Source organism: Myotis brandtii, unplaced genomic scaffold (assembly GCF_000412655.1).
Source record: "Myotis brandtii unplaced genomic scaffold, ASM41265v1 scaffold910, whole genome shotgun sequence".
Classification (NCBI taxonomy): domain Eukaryota; kingdom Metazoa; phylum Chordata; class Mammalia; order Chiroptera; family Vespertilionidae; genus Myotis; species Myotis brandtii.
Window position 1 is genome coordinate 21,957 of NW_005371748.1, and position 9,901 is coordinate 31,857.

Genomic DNA, 9,901 nt, shown 5'->3' on the forward strand with positions numbered 1-9,901 from the left:
AGGCCTTCATCATCCTCCTATCTGTGTCAACAGGTAATGCATATATGCATATAAGTTCTTTGGTTCATCTCTTTCCACTCTCCCCTCCCTCTTCCCTCTGAGATTTTTCAGTCTATTCCATGTTTCCATGGCTCAGATTCTATTTAATTCACCTATTTATTTTGTTCTTTAGATACTATGTTCATTTATTTTGGTTTTTAGATTTAATTGTTGATAGAAATGTATTTATTGCCATTATTTTGTTCATATTTTTAAAATATTTTTATTGATTTCAGAGAGGAAGGGAGAGGGAGAGAGAGATAGAGACATCAATGATGACAGAGATTCACTGATCAGCTGCCTTCTGCATGCCCCTCACAGGGGACTGAACCCACAACCTGGGCATGTGCCCCTGATCTTAATCAAACCTGGAACCCTTCAGTCAGCAGGCCTACACTGTATCCACTGATCCAAACCGTTTAGGGCTTTGTTCATATTTTTTCCTTCTTCTCTCCCTCCTCCTCCTCCTCCTCCTCCTGGATGTGTGGAGTTGTAATCTTGTGTGGTCTGAATCTGTCTACCAGGTGCACTGGCTCTAGGCCTCCTGGAAGGAGCAAAGTCAGCCACTGCCTGAGGCCACCAAGAAGGAGCTGTAGGGGGATCTGCAGATGGCTGCTACATATATTGGGTTTGGAAGTGCTCAGGTGCTAGTGCCAGGTCTTGGGCCGGGAGAGGGGAATAGAAACATCAATGATGAGAGAGACTCATTAATTGGCTGCCTCCTGCATGCCCCACACAGGGGACCAAGCCCACAACCCCAGCATGTGCCCTGACCAGGTATCAAATTGTGACCTCCTGGTTATTAGGTTGATGTTCAACCACTGAGCCTCACTGGCCAGACTATATTTTAATTTTGGGTTCCATTTACACATGGCTAGAGTAAACAAATATACTCATTTTTGTGTATTGACCCATTATTTTGCTAAAATCATAAATTAATTTTAGGAGATTTTGAAGTCAGTTCTTTTGATTTTTTTTCATAGATTAATATGTCATGTGCAAGTAGGGACACCTGTGTCTTCCATTCACATTTGAATGTCTCTATGTATTTTTCTTGTCTTATTTCACTTGTTAAACAGTCAAGTACAATGTTGAATAGAAGTGGTAAGAGTGGACCTTTTTGACTTTGTCCCTATCTGAGGTAGAATCCTTTAACTTCCCACAATGAAGTATGATAGTAGCTACAGGAACCCCATGATCAGTTTGAGGAAATGCCCTTTTATCTCAAGTTCTCTAAGCATTTTTTGTTATGAATGAATGCTGTGCTTTGTCACACACTTTTTGTATCAATTTTTATGACCATGTGAATTTTCTTCTTTACACAGTTGACCTGTTGGAATCAATTGGTAAATTTTACAATGTTGAATCAGCTTACCCTAGCTGGTTGGGCTCAGTGGATAGAGCGTTGGCCTGCAGACTGAAGGGTCCCATGTTTGATTGTGTTCAAGGGCACATGCCGGGGTTGCAGGCTCTATCCGCAATAGGGCACGTGCAGGAAGCAGATGATCAATGATTCTCTCTCATCTTTGAGATTTCTATTTCTCTCTCCCTCTCCCTTCCTCTCTTAAACCAGTAAAAAATATTGAATCAGCTTTGAATTGTTGGGATAATTCCCACTTTGTCATGATGCTGTATTATTTTTCTTATATTGCTGGTAAGATTTGCTAATATTTTGTTAAGGATTTTAGTAAATATGTTAACAGATTTTGGTGTGTAGTTTACTATTTCTTTGTACTGACTGCACAAAGAATGCCAGTCTCATAAGAATGCATTGGACAATATGTATATGCCCTAATTAATTTCTGATATTGGTCACTTGTCTCTTTGCCAGTCTTGTTAGCATTTGATTAGTTTTATTGACCATTTCAAAGATTCAGCTGTTGGTATCATTCATTTTCTCTTTAATTTTTCTGTTTTGATTTCATTAATTTCTGTTCATCTTTATTTTTCATTCCTTTTGCTTGATATTGATTTTCCTTATCTAATTTTAAAAAATCTTTACTATTGAGAGTATTACTGATGTCTCACTTTCCCCCACCCCATATCACCCCTTCACCACATTCCTATCCCACCCCAGGCCTTCACCACCCTCCTCTCTGGGACCATAGCTAATGCATATAGGCATATAAGTTCTTTGGTTAATCACTTTCCACCCTCCCCTCCCCCTTTCCCTCTGAGGTTCATTAGTTTGTTCCATCTTTTCATGCCTCGGGTTCTATTTTATTCAACAGTTTATTTTGTTCTTTAGACTCTGTTTATTTTGATTTTTAGATTTAATGACAGACATGTATTTATTGTCATTTTTGTTTATATTTTGTATATCTTCTTCTTATACTTGTTTTTTCACTTCCTTTTCCTCCTCCTCCTCCTCCTCCTTCTCCTCTTCCTCATTCTCTTTCTCCTCCCTCTCCTCCTCCTGGATGTGTAAAGTTGTAATCTGGTGTGGTCTGAACCTGTCCACCTGGTGCACTGGCTCTAGGGCCTCCTAGGAGGAGCAAAGTCAGCCACTGCCTGAGGCCACCAAGCAGGAACTACAGGGGGATCTGCAGGTGGCTGCTGCTTGTATTGGGCTTGGAAGTGCCCAGGCAAAGACAAGCTGTGAAGCAAAGCAGGCTGGTGCTAGTGCCAGGTCTTGGGCCTTTTATTGATAGGTTTGGGGCATGCTGATGCCAGCTTCTGCTTTTTTGAGAGATTTTAGGAGAGTCTGAAGCCTGAGCCAGGACAAGCCATTCATATGGAAAGGCTGCTGGAAATAGTTTGGATGGGACTGCAATTTGGAGGGGGCAGGTTCTCAGGGAATCACCAGGGAAGAGCAAACTGTGTGAGCCACACTGATGGAACCTCAGATATGACTTTGAGGTAGCTATGAAATGTGAGAGGTCCCAGAACAGAAACAATGATTCCTCTCAGCAGCTCTGTCTGGAAGAAAGCCACCACAAGTTCCTGTCCTAAATGCCAGACAAGCCATTTCTTTCCCATATGTCCCTGGACCCCCTAATTCCACCACCTATGGCTGGAGCTCAGAGGAAGTGGGACCCTTTAAGTTCCTGTGCTGGTCCTTTAAGAGGAACAGCCAGGGTGTCCAGCTGCCTCCATGTCACTCAGTGATAATTGTTTCTGGTTTTTACAACCATAAGTTGTGAGGACTTCTCTTCCAGCTCTGTAAACCTGGGTTTGGGGTCTTGTGTGAGGCTGAGACCCTTTGCTTCTCACAGGAGGCCTCCACAGCTGAAATATCCCTCCTGATTAAGCAAAGGCCACATGTGGGTGTCGGACTGGCCTGTTCCATGCCTCCACCCATCCTACCAGTCTTGATATGCTTTCTTCTTTACCTCCCTAGTCTGGAATGATGGTTGTTCTCTATTTTAGTTGTATATTTCATGTGGTTGTGGGAAGCAGGGAGAACATGCATTTACCTATGCCTCCAAACTGGTTCTCACCCTTTTCCAATTTTTTTAAAGTGGAGGCTTATATTATTGATTTAAAGATCTTTATTCTTTTCTAATATATTAGCATTTAATGCTATACATTTCCCTCTAAGCACTGCTCTAGCTGCATCTCACAAAATTGGATATTTTATAATTTCATTTTCTTCCAGTTTTGAAATACATTTTCTGTTAGTTTAGAATTCTACATTCATCTTGCTTCAATGTTCCTTCAGCTCTTTAAAGTCATCACTTCATTGTCTTCTGGTTTTGGTAGGTTTTTTATGAGACCTTTGATGTTTTTATTAATCTTGTTCCTTGACTCATGCATGCTTTTTTTCTTTGCTGCCCTTAGGAATTTTAACTTTTTCATGAGTTTGACTTTATTGTGCCTTGATTTAATGTTGTTTACTTTTATTTTTCTTGGTGTATGTTGGTTTACATCAAATTCTGAGAAAGTATTTGCCATAATTTCTCCAAACATTTCACTTGGTGCCTCCTATCTCCTTTTTCTGGGATTCCAATTACATGTATATAGATTTGACTGCTTTATTGTCTCTTACATTGCTGACACTTGACTATTTTTTGGAAAATTTGTTCTGTGTTCCATTTTGGGGAGGTTTTATTACACTTCTTTAAGTTCACTTATGTTTAATCGACAGTGTTAGTCTTACTTCATGTATTATTCATTTCAGATATTGTTATTTGCTTATCCTCTAGAAATTCAAAATACAGACCAGTTCTACCAACTCCTTTCTGTTAGAATAAAGCCGTCATGTGTTTTATCCACCAGAAGCTCCTGGCAGAAGACTGTCCCTTTGCTAGCACAGCCGTGGTTATTGGTTGCTGGGGCTTCAATAACGTTTCTCTGGTACCTGCCCAACGATGTTTGCAATGGCCTCCTTAAAATGGCAATGTCTCCAGGAGGGACCAAAGGAAATATTAAGGACTCTTTCTGATGGATCAAGGGGGCAGAGGAAGTAAGTGACTTCCTCTAAGGGGGGGGGAAAGGCATAAAGGGGAGAGGCAGTGAGTCCTTGAGGAGGGTGTTTACTCCTGGAGAATAAAACCACTGACCAGATCAACAGAGAATATATCCCCCAGGTCCCAGATCCTGAGCTGGTCCTCATGTCTGTGGTCCTGAGCGCCCCCTGGTGGGCTGAGTGCCCCCTGCAACCCAGTCCTGCTGCCTCCCTCAGGGAGGTTTGTGTCTGGGCTCAACACTGACTTCCCCTCACTGTGTCTCTTGCAAGTAATACATGGCAGTTTCTTCAGTGGTCACAGAGCTCAGCTGCAGGGCGAACTGGTTCTTGGACATGTCTCTGGAGATGGAGGTTCGGCTCTTAAGGGAGGGGCTGTAGTTAGTGCTCCCATCACTACATATGCGCCCCATCCACTCCAGCCCCTTCCCCAGGGCCTGTCGGATCCAATGCCAGCAGGAAGCACTGGTGATGGAGTGACCAGAGACAGCGCAGGTGAGGGAGAGGGTCTCTGAGGGCTTCACCAGTCCTGTGCCCCACTGCTGCAGCTGCACCTGGGACAGGACACCTGAGACAGATAGAACACAGTGAGTCCTGGGATCAGATGCAGGATCCCCATCTCCTCACGTCTAAGCCCCTGAGTCACTCACATCTGGGAGCTGACACCAGGAAGAGGAAGAGCCACATGGTATTCATGTCTTGCAGGTGAAGTCCCCCTCCCCCAGAAAATATTCTTCAGAGTGAGGAGGCCCTGAATTTAAGTGGATGCCAACTGTGTGTGTGTCTGGTGGCCATGTGGGCATTTTCATATGGGAGGTGTCTGCACATACAAAGGGCAATAGGTGAGGGGAGGTCCCTGTCTCTGGGGTTTCTCCTGGAAGTAGGTGCTGACTGTGCCCTCAGAGAACCAGGCCCTCCTTGGGGTCCTGGACACCATGCCCAGGGACCTCTTCTTCCACAGCAGGAGATGTGCTGCAGGAGATGGTCAGGAAGTAGGATGGGAACAATCAGTGAATCTTTAGCTATAAAATCAATGTGCCTCTGCTCCCATGGTATAGATAGATGACATAGATATATATCTTCTCTTCTTTATCCTCACCTGAGAATATGCTCATTGATTTTTAGAGTGAAAAAAAGGGGAGAGGGAGTGATAGAGATATATTAATGTGTGAGAGCAATATTGATCAGTTGCTTCCTGTATGTGCAGGGACTGAGAATCAAACCAGCAACCATTTCTTTTATTTATTTATTTATTTATTTAAATATGTTTTGATTCAGAGGAAAGGAGGGAGAAAGAAAAAGAGAAATATCAATGATGAGATAAAATCATTGATTGGCTGCCTCCTGCGCGCCCCCTACTGGAGATCAAGACTGAAATCTGGGCTTGTGCCCTGGCCAGGAATGGAATCATAGGTCAATACTCAACCATTGAGCCACACCAGCTGGCTTCAGTCTGTTTTGTTTCGTTTGTTTGTTTTTAATTCTCACCCGAGGATATTTTGCCTTTGATTTTTAGAGAGAGTGAAAGAAAGAGGCAAAGGCAGAAAGAAATATCAATGTCAGAGAAACACATGGATTCGTTGCCTCCTGCGCGTGCCCCGACCAGGGCCCTGGCCAGGGAGGAACCTGCAACCGAGGTACGTACCTTTGACCGGAATCGAACCCAGGACAATTTGTGCTTCAGACTGATGCTCTATCCACTGAGTCAAAAAGCTAGGGCTGGTTTTGAAATATATTTCAGTTAGTTTAGAATTCTACCTTGATGACTTTTCAATTTTCCTTCAGCATTTTAAAGTCATCATTCCTTTGTCCTCTGGTTATGGTAGTTTTTCATGAGACATTTAATGTTTTTATTGATCCTTTTTTTAAAAAAATATTTTTATTGATTTCAGAGAGGAATGGAGAGGGAGAGAGAGATAGAAACATCAATAATGAGAGAGAATAATTGATCAGCTGCCTCCTGCATGACCCTTCCAGGGATAGAGACCACAACCCGCTTATGTGCCCACAATGGGAACTGAACAGTGACCTCCTGGTTCATAGGTCGATGCTTAACCACTGAGAAAGCTGGGCTGTTCCCCTACTTTTAGGATTCACGGAGCTCCCTGTGTACCTGGGCTCTGGTCAGTGGGATGTTGGCAACATTATAGGTGACCAGGCACCAGCCCTTCCCTGACTGACCTCTGAATCCAGTTTCCACAGGTTTGTCCATCATGATGCTCAGCAGCTCAAGGCCTCCCAGCAGGTTCCCTTAGCACAGGTGTGAGCTATTGGAGGTGCTCTAAGGTCAGTGTTCAGCTGTGTTTCCACCTGACACAGGTGGGGCCCCCACAGCCTGACATCACACGTGGGCACTGCACATGGGCTAGATGAAGAAAATAAGAATTTTTTTGTGGGAGTGGGGGGTTGACCAGCAGCCTGACTCTGTAACTAGTTAATCAGTATCCATAATGCACATTCCTGCTAGTCTATAGTCTAGTCATTGCCCCTTCCTTAATTATCTAGTCTTGCAAGACCCGTTTACCTAAATACTCACAATTTTACAGAGGCCATTAACCATGAACAATAGACAACCCCTGGAGGGGGTTATCAGCGCTGGCGCCAGGCCAGGCCTTTTGGTCTCACAGTCCCCATCCCAACATACGGGGCTTTTTGCAAAGCACACTAAAGGTCCGGAAGTCCCATCCATATTTGGGGGACAAAGAAACCAAAGGGTATAAAGAGAGGGCTTCCTCCATATTGGTTTACTCAGGATTTGGAGACCTGACCCCCTGAGTCCCTGTGAAACATTTGAAAATAAATGGGTTTATCCTGGACCTCCAAGTACTCCTGTGTATTTTTTGGTTGCCTGGTAAATTCTGTAACGGGCTCAGCCGGGTGGCTGAGGCTGGCTTCATGCCGCCTAAGTGGCCCTGGCATCTCAGGGAGGGACTGGCACAGGAGATGGGAATGAGGGGATGGCGTGGGGGTACATTTAAGGCAAAAACTACCAGGGCAGGAAGGAGAGGGCAGAGCGCAGCCACAGGGGACATCCTGTGCAGGCCTGGTGGGGTGAGAACGTGGGGGGCAGAGGACAGAGGGTGAGGATGGGGTGATGTCCGCAGAACCTGGAGGCACAGCACAGGTGGGTGGGGACCATGTCTCCTTCAGCAGGTTCTCAAGATCCAGGTGGATTCTCCAAGGGAAGCCGGACAGGTGTTGGGATACATACCACAAGACTATGTTCAGAGACCCATGGGTAACTGGGCCCAGCACATCTGTGACAGGCCTCATCACTGGGCCTCCTTCCTGCCTCCATCCCAGGACACCCTGAGAGCTGGTACTCCTCCCAGGCTCACACAGTGGCAGTGCCCGCAAAGTACGATCCTAACCCACCAAGTGCATCCAACTCAGTGAGAGGCTCTTGGATAACTCCCCCAAAGGGCTCCTTCCCGGACATAGGGAGGGGCTCATGACCGTCAGGTGAGGTTTGGGGCTTGGAATCCCCAATCCCTGCTTGGCACTGCTAGCGAAGTTGGGGTGCATCGCTCTCAATGAGGGGGACAGGCATCCCTAAAATGTTTTCCTTGTCAACCCAGAGAGTTACCATCAGGGACATGGTGACAGGAAGGGCGCAGATGAGAAGTCGACCAGATTTGAAACACAGCCACTGCCTCCTTTTTTCCTGAAGAGAATCTAATTAAAGACATAAAGAAGGAAGCAGGAACTGCCCCGGGGACACAAGGAGGGAAGAAAGCATTGACCCCAATAGGAAGCCTGCACCACCCCTCCAGGGACAGCTTCTGAGCTAAGACCCTGGGTTTGCTGGTACTGAGTGCCCCCTGCAGCCCAGCCATGCTGCCTCCCTCAGGGAGGTTTGTGTCTGGGCTCACACTGACTTCCCCTCACTGTGTGTCTCTCTAGCACAGTAATACACGGCTGTGTCCTCGGCTCTCAGGCTGTTCATTTGCAGATACAGTGTGTTCTTGGCGTTGTCCCTGGAGATGGTGAATCGGCCCTTCACAGAGTCTGCGTAGTGTGTGCTACCACCATTACCATTAATGGCACAAATTCTCTCCAGTCCCTTCCCTGGAGGCTGGCGGACCCAGTTCATGTGGTAGCTACTGAAGGTGAATCCAGAGGCTGCACAGGAGAGTCTCAGAGTCCCCCCAGGCCGCACCAAGCCTCCCCCAGACTCCACCAGCTGCACCTCACACTGGACACCTGCAAACACAGGGACACAAGGTGGACTTAGGATCATATGGAAGCAAAAACAGGCACAGGCACAGGTCTCAGCACTCCCCAATCCTGAGAATGACCTTGAAAAATGATCAGGAGGAAAAGGCAGCTTGGCACCAAGTCCATGGTGGAGCTGCTGGGGTCCTGTCTCAGGCACTTCAGTTCTGGGTGTCTCCTCAACATGCCGGGCAGGGCCCTCTTTTATGAGCAGGAGGAGAGCCCCATTTGCATGGAGTCTGGATATAAGGGTGCAGCTGGGACCCTGGGCTGCATGCCTGACCATGTCATCCTCAGGGTGACCCCAGATGGGAAAGGATTCAAGGATGCTGGTGACAAACGTCCCTTCTGACCCACCCTCCTCCCTCCTTCCCTGAGACCAGTCATTCTGACCCCATGCCTTTGCGGATAGCTTCCAGGATTGAGAGTTCTCCATCCTTTGGTTTTTGATGAGGATTCAGTGGTGCTGCCACAGAGGCACATGGATAGGGCTTCCTCTTGCTCTCCTTCACCGACTGTGGGCCATGTTGCCTTTCTTGTGTTTGGGAATAAGAATTTGCTTTGGAATGATACTTTTCTTTTGATAACTAGTAGCCCGGTGCACAAAATTTGTGCACATTAAAAGGGAATTAGAGGAAATATTTTAATATTGTTATTTGCCCTTTCTCTATAATAGAAGTGTCAGAGATGAAAGAAAATTAGTAAAATGCATATGAAAATCTTCCTCTGAAGTGTCAGAGTCTGGTGCATGCTGCGGGACCCAGAGTCAAGTCTCTGCCCACCTGCGCATGCCTCAAAATCACACGAGACCCAGACCTGGCTGGCCCCACCCCTGTCAAGCCCCACAGGGCGATGGGTGGAGCCTGAGGTCCCCTGGCCCTGCCCCAGGTGGGGAAGTGCAACCTGAGATCCCCCATCAAGTCCTGCTGAGTGGGGGAGCATCCTCAGGCCCCCCATCAAGCCTTGCCAGGCAGGGGGCACAGCCTCAGGCCCCCAGGCCTGGAGCCGGGTGAGGGGCACAACCTTAGATCCCCTGGTGCAGCCTCAGGTCCCCCGGCCTGGTGCCAGGGTGGGGGGCATGGCCTCAGGTCCTCCAGCCCTGTTGCCAGGCAGGGGGTGGGGCCATGGGTCCCCCGGCCATTTGCTGGGGTGGGGGTCATGGCCTCAGGTCCCCCAGCCCTGGCACCATGGCACGGGGCATGACCTCAGGTCCCTGATCCAGCCTCAGGTTCCCTGGCCCTG

At 47.0% G+C, this 9,901-nt stretch overlaps 1 gene segment (V, D, J or C); it reads right to left on the reverse strand.

Annotated features, from left to right (window-relative positions):
• Positions 1-4,698: 4,698 nt before the first annotated feature.
• Positions 4,699-8,820, reverse strand: LOC106724631. The segment is given in 3 exon segments: positions 4,699-4,786; positions 8,335-8,647; positions 8,743-8,820. Coding segments are annotated over 3 exon segments (447 nt in total).
• Between the last annotated feature and the right edge of the window lie 1,081 nt (positions 8,821-9,901).